This window comes from Puntigrus tetrazona, chromosome 5 (genome assembly GCF_018831695.1).
Source record: "Puntigrus tetrazona isolate hp1 chromosome 5, ASM1883169v1, whole genome shotgun sequence".
NCBI classification, from domain to species: Eukaryota; Metazoa; Chordata; class Actinopteri; order Cypriniformes; family Cyprinidae; genus Puntigrus; species Puntigrus tetrazona.
Genome location: NC_056703.1, coordinates 14,433,463 through 14,455,416, shown reverse-complemented (window position 1 = coordinate 14,455,416; position 21,954 = coordinate 14,433,463). Strand labels below are relative to the sequence as shown.

The 21,954-nt window shown below is 37.9% G+C and overlaps 1 protein-coding gene across 1 annotated transcript in view; it reads right to left on the bottom strand.

Moving 5' to 3' along the window:
- Window positions 1-132: 132 nt before the first annotated feature.
- The window catches only part of fras1 (Fraser extracellular matrix complex subunit 1), a 69,618-nt gene continuing 47,796 nt past the window's right edge, over window positions 133-21,954 (bottom strand). The window contains 35 exon segments of the mRNA XM_043238214.1: window positions 133-1,945; window positions 2,223-2,369; window positions 2,924-3,129; window positions 3,213-3,379; window positions 3,610-3,726; window positions 3,814-3,973; window positions 4,476-4,583; window positions 4,719-4,869; window positions 4,974-5,188; window positions 5,523-5,683; window positions 6,016-6,248; window positions 6,397-6,672; window positions 7,058-7,245; window positions 7,326-7,526; window positions 7,921-8,077; window positions 8,240-8,445; window positions 8,545-8,692; window positions 8,770-8,930; window positions 9,228-9,572; window positions 10,183-10,429; window positions 10,545-10,713; window positions 10,816-10,975; window positions 11,364-11,514; window positions 11,670-11,783; window positions 13,008-13,235; window positions 14,276-14,416; window positions 15,702-15,826; window positions 17,278-17,457; window positions 17,561-17,680; window positions 17,816-18,004; window positions 19,077-19,340; window positions 19,844-20,000; window positions 20,706-20,890; window positions 21,512-21,644; window positions 21,735-21,897. Of these exon segments, the coding sequence (XP_043094149.1) occupies window positions 1,370-1,945; window positions 2,223-2,369; window positions 2,924-3,129; window positions 3,213-3,379; window positions 3,610-3,726; window positions 3,814-3,973; window positions 4,476-4,583; window positions 4,719-4,869; window positions 4,974-5,188; window positions 5,523-5,683; window positions 6,016-6,248; window positions 6,397-6,672; window positions 7,058-7,245; window positions 7,326-7,526; window positions 7,921-8,077; window positions 8,240-8,445; window positions 8,545-8,692; window positions 8,770-8,930; window positions 9,228-9,572; window positions 10,183-10,429; window positions 10,545-10,713; window positions 10,816-10,975; window positions 11,364-11,514; window positions 11,670-11,783; window positions 13,008-13,235; window positions 14,276-14,416; window positions 15,702-15,826; window positions 17,278-17,457; window positions 17,561-17,680; window positions 17,816-18,004; window positions 19,077-19,340; window positions 19,844-20,000; window positions 20,706-20,890; window positions 21,512-21,644; window positions 21,735-21,897 (6,649 nt within the window). The 3' untranslated portion in view covers window positions 133-1,369.

Below are 21,954 nucleotides of genomic sequence, written 5' to 3'. Positions count from 1 at the left end.
ACTGAGCCTCTCCCTTCTTGAATAACCAGCTGCTATTTACTTTATACATAATTCACAAGTGAAATATACATTTACTTTGTTATGTACTGTAACACGCATAACAATCGTCCTAAAACTGAAGCTGATAACAGATTAAATTTGTAATAGGTTTATTCATTTTATTGCTAAAAAGGCACAAGTACAGGCATCATGTTATTTTACCATAAATGATAGCACCAAAAACTGATATCTCCAAAATGTTTATGTTCGATAGGCACTCACTTAGACATATATTCATGAACAAAATGGAATAAAACTCCAAATACAGAGAAATAAGAGAGAGGGAGATAGAAAAAGAAAGGTGATCAAGTAGTAATAATCGTAGCATTTCCCACACTACACCCAGTGCTTTAAAGATTCTGGATATTCTTAATCAAACCAGGACATGTGACAAGTGATGACATAATACAGATCATTTGAGTGAATAAACTATACAAAGGACAGATGTGCCTTACTTAATACATGATGTGAAATTAATACAAGACTAAATAATGCAGGATAACATGAGGTGGATAATCTTAAAAAAATTAATGTGAAGATTTTTGGTAGTGTTTGGTTATATCAATACAGACAGTCATATAAAACAAAAATACATTTTGTCTTCCAGTGTCGTAAAATAATAAAGGCTACAGCATTTCAATGGAGTCAGCAGACTGAAAACAAACCAGTAGTGGTTATCAAATATGTGATCTTTTTTCTACACAGTTCATCAAAACACTCGGTTTCTCGTTGACATGTACCAAAGGTTTACATGAACTAACAAACACATCACTTTGGGCAGTCTGTTCAGATTTGGAATTAAATAAATCGCACTTGACAAATATCAGCATGGCACACCGGTGATCAGGCCAAAAGTAAACTACACAATGAGGCAGAGCAATAAAAGCCAAATCAAAATACAGGGACGACCATGTCATCCGATAATTGCACTTAATAAACGTATTTACATCACTCACCCGGTCCAAAGTGTTGGCACTTATCCTTCCTTTAATACTTTCATGTGTTTTTTTACTGACATGACAAAACAGCAGGTACAGTGATACAAACTCTCCATTCGTTTAAACAAAGTGGCTGAGCTACCACCGAGCCGTTGTATGATTCTTACATAGAGCGATGATTTCAAACTGAGAATTGGAAACGTACGATCTGATGACACCATTGTGTTGTTCGTAAATGTCTGAGGTAGCTCAGTTGTGAAATGATTTACACTGCATAGCTGTCAAGCATACTTTCCCTTTTATCCTCATGGTCATACAAAAATACATTAACATCATGGCATTACAAATATTCATAGAAAATGTTTCTTTTTCTCATTAAATACTCTAGAAGGTCAGACTTCAGTGCCATCATTCAGGTTGTTGTGCAGTTTGACCTCCAGATTGACCTGTTTGACCTTGACCCCATTGACCTTGTAGGTCTCTGGGTTCTTGTTGAGGACGTTGACGTTTCTCACAGAGCAGTGCTTGCTGTTGAGGTTTTTCTCCAGACGTTCTATACAGACCTCCACCTTTGTGTTCAAAGGATAATCCTCCACCGTCTTCACAGGCCTCTTTTTCACAACCCTGCGGCACTTTCTGACCATGAGGCAGACAGCTAGAAGGACAAGGAGAAGTAGGACGATGGCGGCCATGCCACCCCCGATGGACCCTCCCATTTGGGGATTGAAGGTGCCCGATGGTTCCATCTCGAGCTTCAAGGTCTTCATGTTGGTGCCATTCTTTACCTGGTCACCTTCATTGTCGTAGATCAGGGATTCGTCCAGCATTAGACGACCTGAACGGTCCACCAGATCTCTGCGACTTCGTTTGAGCTCGTAGGTCACCGAGCGCTGGATTCTGGGAGAAGATATGGACTCGGGTCCAATAACGTAGATAACCTGGAGGTACCACTGATGCCCCGCTTCAACCTAAAGAAGACCAAATGCAAATAAGATTCTAACCCTCCAAAAAGAACCACATTAAGTATATTATATCCCCTTTACAATCTGGTCCTTTAGCCCAGTTCCCTATAGCCATGGCACTTTGTCAGCCTGGCATCTTTTACTAAACAAACAGATCAAGGCATTTCCCTAAAGGGTACGAGTGAAAAGCTTTGGCTTTGACATTTGCCAGCATTTCTAATATGTGTCAAAGAGAAGGTCTGTTTAACAACTTGACTTTTTGGAGAATCTTGCGGCCACTGACCTTATAAAGGGCATCCACCTTCATTGTGAAACCGTCTACACCTGGCATCGCAGACAATGACTGGAGATCAAGAATGTCAGATGCAAACTTGGCTTCAAATGGTACATCATGGAAGTAGCGATCGCAGACATCAGGCTGCTTCCGGTCCTATGTGATACATTATTAACAATTATACACAGCTCTGTAGAATACGTAATACTCTGATCTATTATTTGTACTGAGTTTGAGCTAAAAATGACACTCAGAGGACTCCAGTGTTACTATTAATGTAATACTGATGGCGTGTTTGTCTTGATCAACTGTCTTTCTATTCATTAAATAATCTGGAAAAAAATGTATCATATTTTCCACAAAAATTACTCTTTCATCTGTATTTTTGATCAAAGTATGAAGGCTGCTTGAGCATTAGAGACATCTTTCAAAAGCAGAAAAAAAATCATATAAAACCCAAACCTTTGAATGGTACCGTATTATTAAATGGATGAATGTACTTTACCTCTTACTTAATAATTAACTGTTGCTATCATTTTTAAAATTGTCTGCTGTTAAATCATTACTATTGTCAGTCTTAATATTAGTTCCAAGAAACACAAAGACAGTGTGACCTCCTTGCCAAAGTGTATGAGTTAAAACGTAACCACACCAAATGAATCTCGATAGACTGGTTAAACTGGTCAGAACTTGTTACAATAGACACCTACCAGAAGCAGGAACCTGTGTTTTAGGTGCTTGTTCGGTTGAATGCAGCCATACTGAGGGCCTTCGTTGTACAGAGTGCCTGTGGGGTCGAAGAAGGGCACATAGCCATCCCGTCCTGTACACAAATAGACTTTCTCCAGCTGCAGCTTATATGCTGAATTCAAGTTCTGGTCAGGATTCCACAGCACTCTGCCATATAGCGTTTGACCTGCATAATATCAAACAATGAAATGACTGAAAGAACAGTAGTGGAGCTAACTTTTTAAAATTGTATTACTTTGCTAATTTTACCCATAGAAAAGGCTCCTTTATAGTCCATCTCAGCAACAGATATGTCTGCAAGAGCGGGATCCATTAGAAAGACTTTCTCATTATTGCAAAGCTGGAACTCAGTATTCAAAGAGTAGACTACAGGAACAGGGCGGTTCGTCTGCTGGAAGGCGATGGGCAGCAGGAATCTATAGATTGAAATAGAGTGTTACAAGCCCTTTGCGTGTTATTGAATATTCTTGTTGACTCACACAAACAGTCTGCACCCAGTGAAACCCGTAAAACAAGTCTATTAAACGTAGATGACAACTGCAATATCTTTCAAGTTTGCTGGCTCTGCTCAGCAAAAACGTTTCCAGCGTAAAAAGTCACTTAAGAGTCCTCCAGGAGGTAATGGAAAAGCACCATGGTAACATACTTCTCTGGAGCATGGGCCGTGCAGGAAAGAGGCTTATCCCCAGAGTCAACCCATGCCTGGGTTGGCTGTACAGTGCAGGGGATGAGGAAGACTGTGTACTCCCCGGAGTAGTCTTTCCTAGAGAACAACAGTAAGCACACAGTCAGTGGTATTAAGATGGATACGCTTCCTTAATGTGACAGCATTAGACTTCATGCTGCTTACCTGCTGTAGGAGCTTGTGGCTCTCCAGAGCTGGTAGGGTGAATCAAAGGACTGTGCACTCCACATCAGCTGCAGGTCAAATTCAATGCCTCCCAAGTGATCTGGGGCCATCAGATGAGATTTCTGTCCAGGGAGAGTGTGATGTTCAGGGACAAACTGACCTAGAGGGAGAGGAAAGTATTATCAGTTGCTCAAACATTTTTGGACACTTTTGCCACATGCCTCTTGGTTGGATATTCTAAAGCAGAAACGCTGAGACTTTAAGTTAGCATTTTAATCATGACATGTTTACATTTTATGGTTGTTATTATTATGAACATATGTAACTGCAATTATAAAAATGAAGACAAAAATATATTACTGTTGTGTACGATTTTACAAAAGTACAATTGTACAAAAATAAAGTTAAAAATTATAATTTATATTTTATAAATCATGTCTTAAATTCTTCGATTTCTGAAGAATTTAATACTGGTTTAATACGGAATACTGGTTTAACGTTGCAAACTGGAAATTATAACTGGAAATTTGTGTAAATGAAGTAAACTGACATTCATTCATTTTTTAAAAATAAATAGTGTCCAATTTTAAATATATTCAGGTAAAAACATGATATTATATTCATAAACAAAAAGGAAATTGCTAAATATAGCAGTTACAGACCTCTAAACTTGGCGTGGGTTTTGAACTCAATCACCAGTCGTCCATCATCCCTAATGAAGATCCGAATGATCTGTAATCTAGCTGACAGCACACTGTCTGTCTGGATGCCTAGAGTAAAACACCGGTCACAAGCAATCAGTTAACATCAGCTGCGACACAATTAGGTGATGACAGCAGGTTATTCAACAGATTGTTCCTGAGTATGCCCAGTGGCTTTGGGGCTGGCGATAAAACTAAATGTACCTGTTCTCCACAGGACTGTATCGTAGAAGAAAGAAAACTCCATCTCTGTGTGGTGCTCCAGGGAGGCCCATCCACGAGGAGCCGTCACGTAGATGTAGGACACGTAGAGCGGCACCTGCACCGTCAGGAACGACTGAGCCGAGTCTCTGACCTGCAAAAATGCACCAGATTTGCTGTATGGACTAAATCTGCCACATCAGATTGTGTCTAGACAAGAATATTGTGCTTGGATGCAAATACTGTGTTCACACGAACCTGAAAGTCAGCAGTTACTGATCCTCCACATACATCAATAAGCTCAGTCATGTCATAATACGCATCAAATGTCCATATGCAGCTTTTCAGATTGAGATGCTTGTATAGCTGGATAGTTCTAGGTTCTCGAACACTAGGGTTGAATTGGTATGGACGATCATATCCGGGACCCAGGGATATGCTGTCATACAACACATCATCTAAGAAGCCGGTTTCTGTGGGAAAATTTACAACATATTTACAATATAGTTGAAACATATGATTATTACTAAAAAAAAGTTATAAAAAAGTGCAGTCAACAGTAAAACTAACTGCATTACAAACCAATTGTAATTATGGCTGTGATAATTGTAATTATATAATAATATACACAGTTTTTTATATTAAGTGGAATAGTAGACTATTTTTGTACATCTAAAATAACTGGAAGCAGCTGATACCAGAAGATTTGCACGTTCAAGTTGTTGACAAAAACAAACCGGATAAAGCAGGTTTGTATCTGCTGTCCTTGCTTTGGTCTGATCTGATCTAGTATGAGGCTTATCTCACCAGAGATACCATGCAGGTCTTTAAGTGTGACCAGGTTGGAGCAGACATGCTGCTGACGGTAAATAGACTCAGAGAGCAGGAAGTGCAGATTATGCAGAGGCATGGTGGACACCAACGGAAGCATTCCATCCTGATGAGGGATCTGCACTGAGATATGGATCCTGTACAGAAAAAAAGGATAAAATACTCAGAAAAAAAATGAAGAAAAACGTCTTCTTTTGAAGTACTGAACATAGACTGCAAAATGTGTTATTTTGAATCTGCAGTTGTCTAACAGTTTTTTTTTTTTTTGCTGTTCCTTCAAACGTATAAATTTATTTTGATCTTGCTTTGCCCAGAGGCAAAAATCATCTAGTGCTCAACAAAACTTACAGCTGCAGTCTCAGTCGAACAATGTTTTAAAACCTGTTTCTTAGAACTCCACTGGGATCTGTCTGAGTTAAGACTATGTCTGTATTCAATCATTTGCTTACAAAAAAAAGTCTCTCCTGACCTGTTTGGATTCTCTTTGTGTTTGACATCCAGGTATTTTAGAGTGGCAATAAAGGACTGGGCCTGAAAGCCTCGAGCGGTTCCTGTAGTGACGGGGGTGTGGCATATTGATCCCTCAGTGCCAATAGTGACAATGTTGCTCCTTAGTGGAGTTCCCAGGTGCCCGGCTTTATCTCTGGCCTGAGCTACGCAACGGACATGGAAACGTCTGCTGAAATAAATACTATCCAGGACCTGTGAAGAGAAAAATATTTATTTAACCACAGGAACCCAAGATAAAAATGTACATCATATTACAAAGAAGCATATTAAATATGGCAACCACATGGTTAAAATTTTAGTAAACAACTAGAATTTTTTTTAAATTTAGTACCAGACTTACCATGTGGTTAACTGTGGTGTAAGGTGTGTTATCCGTCACTGTCTCAAAGGGTGATCGAGCTCCGCTGGTGTCAGTGGGAGTTGCAACTTCCCAGCTGAAGTGGACAGAGGTCTGGTTAATGCCTGCCTCTTCACAGCGCTCTCTCATGACTGAGTATTTGGGGTAATGGGGGTCGAAGGGAGTCACACAGACCAGAGGATAACCGGGAGATGGAGATTTCTTACTGCCCTCTTTAGTGACCTCATGGACATAGTCATAGTCTGACAGAGACACCGCCTGTGAAAAGAGAAAGCCCACATGCAACCAAATGTTAAGAGCATGATTGAATCAAATGAGAACTCTGAAGGTGTATAACAACTCTAACATTTGGTATAACTGATAATAAAAAATGTCCAATGATAATAATATAATGATTTCTTCAAGGACATCTATGCAATAATTTTATTTGTTTGTCACAATAACATAGGTAGGCTAATGTCTTAAATTATCTAAATTTCTGAAATTTTCAGAGGAAAGCAATATGGGGAAAAAAAAAAACAATACCATTTATAAGTTGGTAATGTATTTAATTTTATTAATATGATGCAATTCTTTTAAACTGACAGGTAGATTTTGATTTACTAAATGTCAGCCCTACAAGCATCTACTGTCTGTCTCTTACAATGGGTGGGGCTGGAAGGATGAGACTTCCTGCAGCTTCTTGATCTAAGATGGTGACTGTGGCCATGGTGATCTCTCCAAGCACGGCTTCAACAGGGTCATCTGGACCAAGAACCAATGAGAAGGATTCATGCCACTCTCTGTCCTCATTGGAAAGGATCTCTACCTTAAACAGAATGTGGTCCACACCTGAAAAATAGTTACAACAGATTTAAATTAAGGTATAGCCTTAAAAATTACAAAAATGTAGAATAAATAAACATACTTACCAGGGCTGAATTTAAGGACTCGACTCTTGGGGTTATAGTCTACACCTGACTGAGCTGATCCATCCCTTGTGCTGCATCTGATCTTGGAGATACGGTCAAGGTCTCCTTTACGGATTACCTTGATGTTCAAAACCTCAATTCCATCTGGACCAGGGGGCTCACGAACTTGGTATGAGGCTTGTTCAAATTCAATCGTAGGAGCTAAAAAGCATGAGGTGCACATTTTTTTACATTTGGCAGATACTTGTATGCAAAGCAACTTACAGTATATTCAGGCTATACATTTTATAAACAAATGCATATATTTGGAATTGAACCCATGGCTTTATGTTTCAATAGCTTTCTTTGAAAATGTAAATTTGTTTAAACCTTTTCTCTCGGTTTCACAGATAAGGCTTAAGCTAGTCTCAGACTAAAATGCATGCATTTTAGCTGTGCCAACTGAAAATATTTTGCTCTGACATATCTTAAAATATGTCAGTATGATTGTTCTGTGTCAAGATGCACGCTTTTGAATTTTTTTTAAATGTTGCTTGATTATTTTAATTTAACCAAGGCCTAGGCTTTTGTGAAACCAGGCCATTATGTTACTCACCATCTTCATCATTTGTGATGGTCACAGTCACAATGTCATTGACTCCGATCATGGCTCCAATCCAGTGGTCTCCCTGTGGGCTTCCAAGGTGGACCTGAAACTCCTCTTCTGGCTCAAACACGGAGTCATCTTGGATCAATATGGTACAATTCTTCATCTGCCAATCAAAAACAAGAGGCTTTGACATTCTTTGTGTGGTATTGTACAAAAATGTCCATAAGGAAAAAATATCATATTATAAAATCACTCTGCTGACATCAAAAATTCACAAACGTTTGCTGAAGTGATTAAATATATCATGGACAAAGAGAAACTATACCTTTTCCCCTTTTTGGAAAGTGATCCTGGAATCATCTGCATTTCTCCTCTCTTCAAAATCATCCATCACCATAGCAGACATTGTGCGTGTGAAACAACGGACGGAAGACTTATAGGACAGATCTCCCGTCCTAAAAATGGGGATGTGCAGAACACCATCTTTTTCCTTCACCGTATATGCCAGCTTGTCAAACTGCATGCTAGGTACTGCAAGAAGAAATCATGGACCCCATAAATATGTTTTTATGATGTTACATGGATATTAATTCACAGTTAATTAAGACTTTAATGGTCATGTAAACGCACTGTCTTGAGTGGTGTCAGTGATGTAGACAGAGGCTTCATATGGTTCAGCCAGGACCGCTCCATTGGGAGAACTAAGAAACACGATGAAGGACTCCTTCCCTTCGATTGTAGGGTTCTGAATGTCATCCATTATGGTCAAACTACATGTCTACAAGAGAGCAAACATGTGGTCTATAAATACCAATCGATGTCAGAGCACATATGAGAACAGTGTATTTTGATTACCTCTTCGGTCTTGCCAGGTCTAAACTCCACCTTTTTGGAACTTGGGATGTAGTCAATACCAGGCGTAGCTGAATCTTGTTCAGCTGGACGTGTTGCACACCACACAGAAGTTACTGAGGAAAGGTCACTGCCCTGCCGCAAAACAGGGATTTCAATGGTGCCTGTGGGAAAATACCTCAGGCTATCAATATTGTTGAAGCATTGGAGAGATTACAAAAAGTATGAAATTTGGGATTAGTAATAGGATTTTTGAAAGCAAGCAAGGATGCATTAAATTGATTAAATAAAGACATTTTTAGCTTTACAAAAGATTTTTATCCCATTTTTTACACAAATATGTTTTTGTGCAAATATTAATATATGTTTTTGAAAATTGTTATTGTATCACATCCTTATATTAAAAATTATGCTTAAAATTTATAATGCTTAATTTGTTTTTGAAACCAAACTGCACCAACCTGCATCTTCACCGAAGGTGAATGACGCATTGCCCAGAAAGACAGTGGAGGCATCATTTGGGCCGTCTATGATGACTTTAGCCACGGTGACATCACCCATCCGTGCATTGTCCGAAGCGTCTGACAGAACCAGCTCAAACTCCTCAGAGAGTTCATACTCACTGTCATCAATCAGCTTTACGTCACAGGTAGACATGCTCACACCTGGGCCAAAGATCACTCTGTTGTCACTGCTCATGCCACGGGTCTTGTAGTCAGAGCCGGACTCGAGAGCATGCAGACTGCTGCCCCGGGCTGACTTAGACACAGTGTAGCAGAGGGCTGAGACTGTGCTGCTGGGGTCACCTGATTAAAACACAAGAGATAACCCATGACGATGAATGCTAATTTAAAATCCTACCATCAATACACTAGTTTTTACAGTAGTATGTACATATTAACTTTCATTGACTGATCTTTCCAGGTTCTCAGACCAAAGCAAGTTTTTATGAATTAACCATATGAAGAGCAATTTAGTTGAGCCATTTGTACATTTATACATGATAAAGGGATAATTCGTTCAAAAATGAAAATTCTGTCATTAATTACTCACACTCATGTCGATTTAAACCTGCAAGACCATTGTTAATCTTCAGAACTCAAGTTAACATTTTTGATGAAATCCGAGAGCTTCAGTACCCTGCACATCATTAAAAAATAGTCCATGTGACAACGTCCTTACTACCTGTTTGGGCCTTGTCAGTTGTATCGTGTAAGTTGTATTGCTGTCTAAGGTGAGAAAGGTCAGAAAGCTCTCAGATCTTTATTTGTTTTCTGAAGATAAACAAAGGTCTTACGAGTTTGGAATAACAATTATTTACAGAATAATTTTTTGGGGTAAAATTTCTCTTTAAATAAATGTTCTATATTAAAAAAAGCTATATTAAATTCTGCTTTTGAAATTGGTTCCACTGACCCTTTCTTTCAACGGGAGCAAAGATAAAGCCTGTGCTCTCATTGACGTGGTAAGTCTTCTTATCAAACTGTAGGGTGGGTTCATCCTCCGTGTCATTGATATTGACTTTAGCGCGGGTCACTGACCCCAGCAGGGCATATACTGGCATACTCAGCTCCACATTAAAGCTCTCGATGTTCTCAAACACCTGGTCGTCGTTGATCACAATGGTGCACACTTTGGTGTCTTCTCTCTCATCAAACTGAACCTGAGGAACCACATTAAAGAGCAATTGAAAATTGTTTTATTATATCAAATCAAAGCAAATGTGAATATTATAGAGAATAAGACTTTGAAATAATATAGAATACATTAAAACGTACTTGTCCAGCATATTCAACATAGTCCTGCTGTCCACCTCGAGAGCCCATTCCGGAGGTGGAGGTGGCCGTGCCTTGCTCAGTTCTACACAGCACAATAGCATACTGGTTCAGATTACCAGCCCTCTTCACTGTGACTGCCACGGTTCCATCTTTTTCACTCACATTGTAGCTGCAGACAGAAGACGCACATTAATGAAAATGAGTTTCATTAATTTAGAATATAAACAGGTTGATTGGATGCAGAATTCTTCTAGAACTGAGGCAGGCACACCTCTTGTGCTCAAAGCTGATAAGAGACCACTGGATGTGAAACACATTGTCAGTGACGATGTTGGGTTTGCTGTCCTTCACAAGGAACCTGAAGTTGTCCATGGTCTCCTGAACATTTTCCTCACTCAGAACATATCGTATGAGGCCCAGGTTTATGTCAGCTGCAAGACAGAAAATTAAGATGATATACTCCATAGATACTAGAAGAATTTGATGCAGGCACAAGACGATGTCCTGCACACATGAAGATGCTATAAATCCTTTTTTTTTGTTTTTGAACAGAATGAATCACAGATTATAATGCCAGAGTGGATTCTTGAAAACAGGTCTTGAACAATATGAAGGAAGGCTTGTGGTTGTTTTTACACAGAACAGGAAAAGCAAACAAAAACAGTGGGTGACGTAGGCAGTTTTTTTGGCTCTAAGTGGACCTTAGTCATAGCATATCTAATTTGTTGTGGAATAAATCAAGCATGTGTCTATCGAGATTTTGTTACAGAACAGCTTCAGCCTCAGTGTGCTTTAGGCTTTGAGAGGTGTCAATAATACCTTGCGTGAAAGAGGAAATAGGTTTGCCAGGATTGAGTTTACTCTCCAGGAAGCCGTGTTTAGCTTCTGTAGTGATTTCATAAGTCAGCTGTCCATCATCTGTGTCCGGATCAATAGTGAGAAGCTCTTTCTTGGTGATCAGATTGGTGGCCTAAAGGATTTCACATCAAAATACCATTTAGTACTTTGGTATGGTAGCGAATACATTCAATCACTTTTGCACCAAACAATGCCAGTAGGAGGCAGAAATGCACCATTGGGTGAATGAATTGAGCTCTTATGTGAATATAAATACTAAGCAGTGACCTTATTTTCCATGTACTCCAGCCACTGCAAGCCAAGGTTTGTGACAATGCGAGGGGTCCCATCGTCAACTGGTAAAATATCAATTTTAAACTTCTGTGGAGCAGCGGTGACAACCTGAAACAAAAGATATTATTTTACACAATGTGAACCCTCATTGCTGATACAAAGCATGTTTCGTGTATTTCCCTTGAAGTAATTGCTTCCCATTTACCAACAATGCTCACTTTAATATCCATTCAATCCCATGCCAAACCTATTTAAATTCTAACGTGAAGTCAAGCTTTCTAAAGTGCTGAGTAATGGTGTTCTTAGACTTCCTGATTAAACACTGTCATAGGGCTGCTACTTTGTCATCTTATGACAAGACGAGGTGCCCCTTTTTCAGTGTCCACTGAGAGTCCATTTACCTCCCAGAGCAGCTGACAGACAGCTGACGCAGCTGGAAGAGGAAAAAGCAACTGCTGATGGATAGAGTTATTATGATGGAAGGAGAGTAAGAGCTGACATGTTGCCTAAATTACTACATTAAACAAATGGACAGGATACCTTTAGGTGATTCATATGGTAATATACTCGTGTTTTTTATAGACATAAAGAATTGAGCAACATTCAAATGCAAAAACTACCAAAAGAAGAAGTACAATTTACTAATGTACTTGATTAAAATTACAGTAAAAACTATACCATTATGAAATATTCATTGATTTACAATGAAAAAAAAAACAAAGGAACTGCATTTTTTTAAATAATTTAGTTTGAATATAAATGTCTACTGCCACACTGTATCTCGTTACATTTCTTTTACAAAAATAAGATACACATCTTTTTTTATTGTATTTTGAACAGTAGTGAATACTGTTGAAACCTTTGTAAATTAGATATATATACTGTATATATACACATTTTTTTACATGCACAAATCATTTCCACAAGGAGATCACCCAGCAGCTCTCATATAGTTTTCCAAAGAAGACAAGCAGGGAAAGCAGAGGTTGTTTTTGAAAAAGCTGTTAGTGAGGGCAGCAGGGGTGGTGTGGGTCATAATGTCACTGTATAATGATGGGCCACTATACTTATAAAGGCACTGTCCTTCAGATAACATGTTAATCTGAGGTCACCTCTCTCTGTGGTCATTAAAAATTCCCAGTGTGCTTTTTGAAAAAAGCGGGTATAACCTTGGACAAAAGAGGGCCATTTTCTCTCTAAATCATTGCTATGAGTATTCCATTATTTTTGGAGGACATTTTCAGAAATATGGCCCTCTACTTAGAGCTATTATTATAACATTGATGAAAACTTGACACATGGAAAAACTCAAATAACACAAAGTTTACTGACCTCTTTTCCACCCTCCTCGATGATGAAGAACATGTTAGTACCATCACCGACAGTGAAGGTGAATCGGTCTTTGAGGGAGTTACTGCCGTCATGGTTGTAACTAATGCGGTTCTGATAGATGTCGTCCATAGTGAAGGTGTTGGTCTGGCGGTAATGCTGACCATTGCTTGTGCGCTCAATGGTCCCGTGTCGAGGAGCCTGAACGATAGTGAACGTAACGGAGTCCTCCTAACAGTGATGTTCAGGAAGAGAGATGGTCAAATAGGTGTGAAATTAAATGAAATTGGGAGTAAGAAGTACATGTGCACTGATGTTTAATGCAACGGATGTGTGCACCAGAATATCTAAGTCGAGTTGGGCGACAGCAATTTCCCTCACGCCCAAAGTGTTCTCTGGTTTTTACATTTCCATCTTCTCACAGACATCTAGTCTACTTATACTAGTGTTTGCGGTCACAGCAAGTGCATTACACACATTAAACTGATCAAGTGAATGTATAAATATTTATAATGTTACAAAAGAATTCTATTTTAAATTAAATTATGTCCTATCACTACATTATTTATTCAAGAATCCTAAAAAATGTAACAGTTTCTATAAAAATCAGGTTGCTATTTTTACTTTACTTTTGATCAAATAATTACAGCCTTAAAGAACATACTGTAAGAAAAAATATCTGATTAATCCCAAACATTTAAATGCTAGCCTTTTTATGTCTAAATATATATATACATATATATATATATATATATATATATATATATATATATATATATATATATATATATATATATATATATATATATATATATATCTTTTTTTATTTATTTATGTTTGTTCTTCTCAACACTTTTTAAATTCATTAACAAAACTTTCTCATTCAGTGTGTGTGATGGTCGTTTTTACCAATAATAATTCACAAATTCCATCTTGCTGACCTCTGAATAGTCTGTCAAATGCAAAGTTCTTTTCTTGCTGACATGCAATAGTTGCATTATGGGCTGTTAACATTTCATGCTTTTAACGGAGTAAAAAAAAAAAAGGGAAGGAAAAAGCTCCAGGCAAAACCACTATAGCGAATTCATACAGAACCTCATTACAGTAACACTAAATATACAGTCCATTTTAAAAAACTAATGTATGACATTTAAATCCTACGCAACAAGCTTTAATGTAACCCTTTATGTTTGTTAATTTTTTTAAATGTTTTATAAATAATACATGAAGCATAACTGAAAGCACAGTTAAGGTAAACCTGTAAGCGATACCTCTGTGTCAGCATCAGTAGCCTTCAGCTCAAACTCAGTGATGGTCTTCCTCACCCCCTCCTGAACCCTCATCCCTGGCACCTGCAGGACAGGCAGAGAGTCGTCCACCGGCCGGATGGTGATGTAGAATGTCTGTGAAATCTGAAGGGCAACAGAATAACAGTAATGAAATAATTAAATGCACACAGTGCTCAGTAATTGAATTCAGATACAAGCTCAATTGTTCTTCAGCACACAATCTAATTTCTCGCTAAATAGGTTAATGCAATTATCCTATCAGTGGTAAAAACAAACAAACAGACAGACCATAAAGAAAAGTGCTTTTAAATCACTGACAGCTAAAGTAAACTAAAAAAGAAAAACATTTTGAAAAAACCCTTTTGAAACAGATGATTAAATCACATAAGAATACTCTAGCCGTGGATATAGAAGCTGGTTTATTTCACACGGGAGCGGGGCCAATGTATAGTAATCTCTTTATTTGTGTAACCACACTATTACTGGACACATTTGCTTAAGGGATATATTAATCATGGTGTCTACAATGGCATCAGAAAGTTTTGCTTCTGCATCCATGCCATTAGGTGTCAGTATAAGTCTAATACAACTGCAATATGGACTAATGCAGCAATCATAAAAATGCACCTTTAATTGAGCAGCACAATGCAAGCTCAAAATGTATTTGCACATAAATTTCCATTCAAAATGGCAGAAGAGTGTTTCCTGCTGAGAGACAAGCCCGTTGTAGGATAACTGTGTGTGCGTCTCTTTCAGGCACTCACTAGGCAGCCTTTGTTTATTCAAGCTCTTTCGGCCCTAATTAGTGTGTGTGTGGGCGTGTATGTGTTTATAATGGAGGGAAAAGAGGTGAAAGGAAGAGTATGAAAAGTCGAGAGGGAGGAAGTGTGTGTACTCAGTATGTCTGGAATGAGAAATAGAAAGTAAAAGGTGGGCATGTACAGCATGTGTTTATATCAGTGTTCGTTACTCCGAAGGATGAGTGCGTCTAATCACTTTTTATAACAAATTATATCATTAGCAGAACAAATTGTTCAGCTGAAAAATCACATTAATTTCAAAATGTTTTAGTATTTATTTTTTGCCTCTTTGTACATTAGCCACTATTGTTTTATTATTATTTATATATTATTAAATTATTTGTTATTTTGTAAAATCAGCTTTCATTATATATTTTAGTAACGTTTAGTAATCTTTAGCAACAAGAAATTTTAGGTTTTAAAAATGTATTTTTATCTGAGTATTTTGATATTTAACATGATAAAAAAAAAAAAAAAAAACGTATTAAAAAAAAAAATTATTTAACCAACCACATATATATATATATATATATATATATATATATATATATATATATATATATATATTTCAGATCTTTGGACCCCACTGAATGTGTGTGTGTGTGTACCTCATTGCCTCCATCTGATACAGTGAAGGTGAAGTCATCAGAGTGTATCTCCTCTTCACTGGTATGAACATACTGAATGCTGCGGGAGGCCAGGTCAGCCTGGGTAAACGTGCTGATCCGTGTTCCTGCAACGACATCAAACAGAGAGAAACTCTCCAGTGACCAGTAGCCCAGCACTTCCTATACTGCCTTTGGTATTAAATAATAATGTAAACTCACTTGCCACCATTAAACATATCCCACAGGTCAAGTGAAACTGATGAATAAAACATGCACTACTGCAGAAATCCCATTGAGTGCAATCTGGCCATCACCAAGAGGGACAGAAAGGAAAATAAAAACTGATCTTCACCATAAAACCTCCTTTCATGATGCCCTGGTAGAGATCTATAGGCTAGATCCCATCTAATGAGTTCTCGATCTTCATTTGATCATGATGTTTAGATATAAAACATACAATACATCTTCTACACAAGGCCTAAACATTGCCTGGCAGCTGTAGCCAGCTTTTATAAATGTACTGCTCTGCTGAACAGCCCATACAGATCCCCGGACTGCAGACTATAAATACATGATCTTGCAGGATCTTCATATTAAATCTTCCATAGAGACACGAACAACGGTGATCCTGGTGTATTGTATGTGTATTACTATATGTATATGACAGTAAGTGTGTAAATACAGGCTGTACTGTAATATGGTGTGACACTCATCCCCCACTTCATATAAAGCACTTACTTTAAAATAATAATGTAAACTCCTCCGCCACCATTAACAAAGCTCTATGGATCATCTAAAATGGCTCTTTATAGGTTAAGTAAGATGTAGCGTTTTCAAAGATACTTTCAAACTGTAGCTTGCCAAGCTACAAGCTATCCATAATTCAGTTAAACTCCTCTTTAGATACTACAAGCTACAAATAAAAAAGTAGCTAACTGCATTGAAGTTACTTAAGGGGGCAACATCCTTTTATATCTAAAACCAGGGCAGATGCTCAGCCCTTTTTTACTGGGACACAAGCCCCAGTGAAATACCACTGTGCCCCAGTAAAACACGATTAATAAAAACTGCTTGTCTGACGGTGGAGATTATTTTATACTGACCCAAGAACTATTTTCCTTCATTATTTTTCAGCAATTGTGCGCACCAGCAATTGTGTCAGCTGTTAAGAATCAGAACTAGTGACAAAATTAGCAAAATTGCAAATCAGAGAATTTTTTCGAATTTTTTAATTAGGGGGACAGCATTAAACAAACAATTTATAATTAGAATAACTTTATATTACATGAATTTATTAGAATGATTTATTTAACTAATCTTAATTTATAAAGAAAGTTTAATAAAAATAAATGAATAAATAATATTCTGCACAGCGACTCAAATCGACAAAATCAGCATGTACGTGAACTGTCCAAATGATTGGATTCACTAGAATGAATCAGGGGTAATGGCTCTACAATTAGAAAAATATAAAAAAAAAATGTTACTATATCCTGCTGCTAGTTGGAAGCTGAATTACTGTTTTGCTATTAAATAATTTGTTTTTTTTCTTGGTATGGAGGATGTATATCTGTACCTGGTTTGCTGGAATGTTCTAGATGTCCAAGGTGAGGCTGTTTGGTTATTCGGTAAACAAGTTCATCTGGTTCACTGTCCTGATCTGTAGAGGAGAGCTGAAGTGTTGTGATCTTCTTCAAGGTGTTCTCATCCATAACCAAACCCTTATTAACCACCACTGTGGGAGGAAGTCTGTCCTCTGAGAGAGCGAGAAAAAAGACGAGGTTGTACTAAAATAACTTTCTTCTAACATCTTCCTGAACATGAATCTTTCAATGTCCCAAAATAACTTCTTTGCTCACCCAGAACGCTAATGAAGAAAGACTGGTCAATGACTCTGTTTCCCTCGGGATCTTCCAAGTTGAACTTGAAAGAGAAGCTGCCTCCACTTTCTCCCTTTTCATGAATGTATTCCACATGTCCTGACAGACGAAGTGCAAAACCACATGAGACAATGCATCTCTGCTTAGAAATTCCCTACGGATGATTATGTATGAGATGGAGAGAGAGAGAGAGAGAGAGAGAGAGAGAGGAAGAAACAGACATAGAGGAAAAACCTTTGTTGATGTCATCCTGGGTGAAGCTGGTGACAGGTCCTTTGACAGTTATCTGGGCCTTTTTTCTGCCCGTATTCAGCAGCAGGGAGCCCGTGCTCAGGTCTTTAGTGAGGGTGAACCGCAGCTTAAGGTTATCTGAATCTATGTCTGTCCCTTTCAGATGCTGCTCTGTGATCTTAGATGAGGAACCTGCCAGAAGGAATGAACAAATGTATCTCAATCTAAATATAAACCTTAATTATTCACATGAAGTTTCAGTTGTTGCATTGTAAGTTCTGTGCCATTCTCAGAGTGTGAGACGCTTCTCTAGTTCACTAAGAAGTCTGGTCGACAGAGATTATAAGTGCATAGTGCCATAATTTCGCTCTGGTCCTTACGCAAAGCTGTTAAATGGCTTCAGAAGACTTTTATGTGCTTCTTTTATGTGACTTTTACGTGCTTCTCATTTCTCTCCTTTTGTGTTCCACAGATGAAAGAAATACAGGTTGGATATGATATAAGCCTGAATGAACGATGAATTTTAATTTTTGGCTGAGCTATTCCTCTAAAATGGCTTCTGGAAAGCATTATCAAGCTTTGTTAATAATTAATTTATTTTCAGATGTTTTAAGAGCCATTATCAATAATTCTTATTCTTTTGTAACGCAGCCATAAAGAAAATCACAGAATAAAAAAAAAAAAATTCTCTTAATGAAGGGTGTAACTTTTTATGATTTAACAAAGCAGTGAAAAAAAAAAAAATAAATAATTGCAATCTAAACGTTTTTCATTCTTAAAAAACACCCATAATAAAGTATGTCAATAAATAAAATGTCAAACAAAAAAATGATTCACTTTACATTTAGTGCTAATATCACTGTCTCCTTTAAGTTTAATTACTTTTACTTTTTTTAAATTTATTTATAAATGCTTTGGACACAAGTTTATATAATTTATATAAACATAAATTATTTAAATGTTATTATCTTTATTATTAACTAATAAATACAGACATTAGTATATAACGTTGCTCATGGTGAGGGGTTGGGGCAGTAAAAGGATGCAATGGTTTTTGTTTTAAATGGAAACAACTATTTTTATTTTACTGTCTGCTGATGTCAGCATATTCTGTCTTTGTGGCAAATCTGCTTTTAAAAGCAATTAAGCAACAACAAAATATTCTGTACTAAACAGTCAATGATATTATGATGACTTCTAAAAGTAAGTAACCTAACAAATCAGGGGTGCGTGCAAGGACAATGTAATCTAGCTTTATCTTGACCTGCTGCAATCTGTAGTCCTCTGTTGATTGTGACTCTAGGGCCTTCTCTCTTTTTAATATCCATGCTGAACTCCAGACGGCCGGTCTCTGTGTATATGCCATCTGTTACCGAAAACTGGATTTCATCAGTCCCAGAGCCGCGTCCGTCTGGGGTGTAGATCAGCAGCTCATCTAGAACATCCTGATAAGTGAAGGTAGAACCTTGTTGGAGAATCTTTCCATTCTCGAAAGGCTGGGAGTAGAACTGCCTTCTGCGCAGCTTCCCTATTGAAACATAAAAAAAGAAACATTGCAAAGAAATAAAAAACACTGACACTAGGTTCCTTCTAATTTTTCCATCAAACACTGCATAAACACATTAAAAAAAAAAAAAAAAAAAAACACAACGACCTGCTTCCTAAAACTAAAGTGGACTTGAACTCTAATGGTCGCTTGATGTTGTTTTTTGTGTAACTGGACAGCTGTCATAACACTATGACGCGTGACTGTATTTCAGTTCTGTCAGCTTCATTCCTCACTTGTGACTCCTAATAAAATGTCTGTGAACACCCTGACATGCATCCATAAAAGTTTAACCAATGAAGCTCAGTGGGTCGTGGCCTTTCCACCGACAATGACAAGAACATCAATCAGCCACACAGGAGCCGGCCAGAGCAGTAATGTGGCAAATAATGGATGTTTTCTGAAGGTTGGCCATGAATGAGCGACAGACTGGGAAATGGAGTGGGCATATGAAGAGAAATAGAGAGAGAAAGACAGGCACTGACCGTATGAAGGCTTCTTGATGAGGGTAAGGAGAAGCTCATTTTCAGGTGTGTCCTGGTCCAGCACATTCAGAGAGGAGTTAGTAATTACTACACCAGAGTTTTCCTCTACTTGGATGCTGTTCACTGAGATAACTGGGACTCTGTCCTCCTTGGTGTGCTATAAACAAAATCAAATAACATCTCATATATAAACATGACAAGTCAGGAAATATAGACAGGAAATAGATGGGAATCTGGACATGATGCAAGACTGGCTTTGAATCTGCATCCAGGTGAGCCAGCGGCTTCAAACACTTTTAAGAGACTGCAAAATGAAGAAAAATCGGTAACTGTATGCGATTTCATGTAACAGCAAAATGGATTCTGAAAATATATTCTGGATAACATAAATAAACACCATCCATTTTTCATGTATTCCTTATTCTTCATGTGCACTAGGGTGTGTGCTTGTACATGATGTAAATATTGGCAATCCAACAGAATGCACGTACTGCATATGCATATGTCTTTTGATTTGTATGCACTTTGTAGGTTCATATGCGTCTTTTTCGCTTTTTTTGTTTGACCACAAGGTGGCAAAAGTAGAATGAACTAAGGACACTCACAACAACAACAAACATCCACTTTGACAAGAACTCGTATTAAGAGGTTAAAAGAAACACAAAAAGTCTAAGAACATTTTTTTTTTAATTTATGGACTGAAAAAGACCGCACAATTAAGAAACCTTTTTAGTGCACATATGTTGACCGCCTGTGTTATAGCTATCCAATGGACTTTTAAAGGCTACACGTTTGGCTTTACGCCCACAAGTTAACGCAATAAAATTGAATAATACTTTTGGACATAGTATTTTAACTATACCTGGATGTCTATGGTGATATCAAAAGCCTCGGTTTGACTTGATCCATCACTGATGTAAAAGCTGAAGACATCCTGGTGGATGTTGGCTTGGCGGATATTTTGAACATAGAAAATATGGTCTGAGGTGAGGTCTTCTACAGAGAAAGGGACGTCGGGGCTGACCAGGCGAGATCCACCAATCGCTGCTGGACACAAAGCACACATCTCATTATGTTAAACAACCACAACTCTGAGCTTAAGTGTAGTCTCACAGTTCTGGAAACTGCATTTTACTGAACATTTCTAAGCCTAATATCTCAGAAACAATGGCTTTCTAGACACAACACAAGAGAGACTGTCAGTAGTAAGACAAGAGATCACTAATATTTATGAATAAATGGCTGTAAGTAACGAAAAACAAACCCAAACCATGAAGACAAAACAAGTGTTTTCTCAAAGTTGATACATCAAAGCAGACATCGGAGTGTACATCTGTGTTTTGGATGAAAAACTAAATTTTGTACAACTGTCATTGGGTGTTTATGTTCCACCATGATCTGCATCTCCTTTCATCTTCCCTATTCAAACAGGAAGCCTGAATAAAGATGACTGCTTCAATCTGAATTTCACAGATCTACAAGTCTCTATTACAGCAAATGAGCACTCTCCTCATGAATAAAATTACACCATCAGCAACTGCTGCCACCCCCCAACCCCCTCCACACACACACACACACACACACATCTGCCCTAAAGTACCTGGGAAAAGGAAGAAACAATATAAGGGGATATACTGTATTACACATCGAGACAACTAATAGATTTACCTGTATTTGTGTTCTCAATGAATCCAAACTTGGGTGGGCTGATCAGCCACACCAGGAGATCCTTTCTGGGTGTGTCTGGGTCAGATGCAATAATGTGATTGGCTGAAAGCTGGACTCTCCCTCCTTCTTGAACCTGTCCATGGGAAACACCATAAAGAAAATGGAAAGGCTGAAAGAAGCAGATCTAAATCTAGCTGACTGGTGAAGTGGGAACTGTTCTCACCTTAACACCACTGCGGATGGTGACAACAGGTGGCTGTCTCTGGGTAGACGTGATAGTGATAGTGAACATCTGGTTCTCCAAACGATTGTTCTCACCATCATAGACGATGAAGTGGAAAATATCAGTGACAGGCTGGTTACCCGTTTCAAAGGATGTAACATACCTTAAAAACAACAAGAAGATATTTCACACTATTTTCAACCTTTTTCAAATGCTGAAA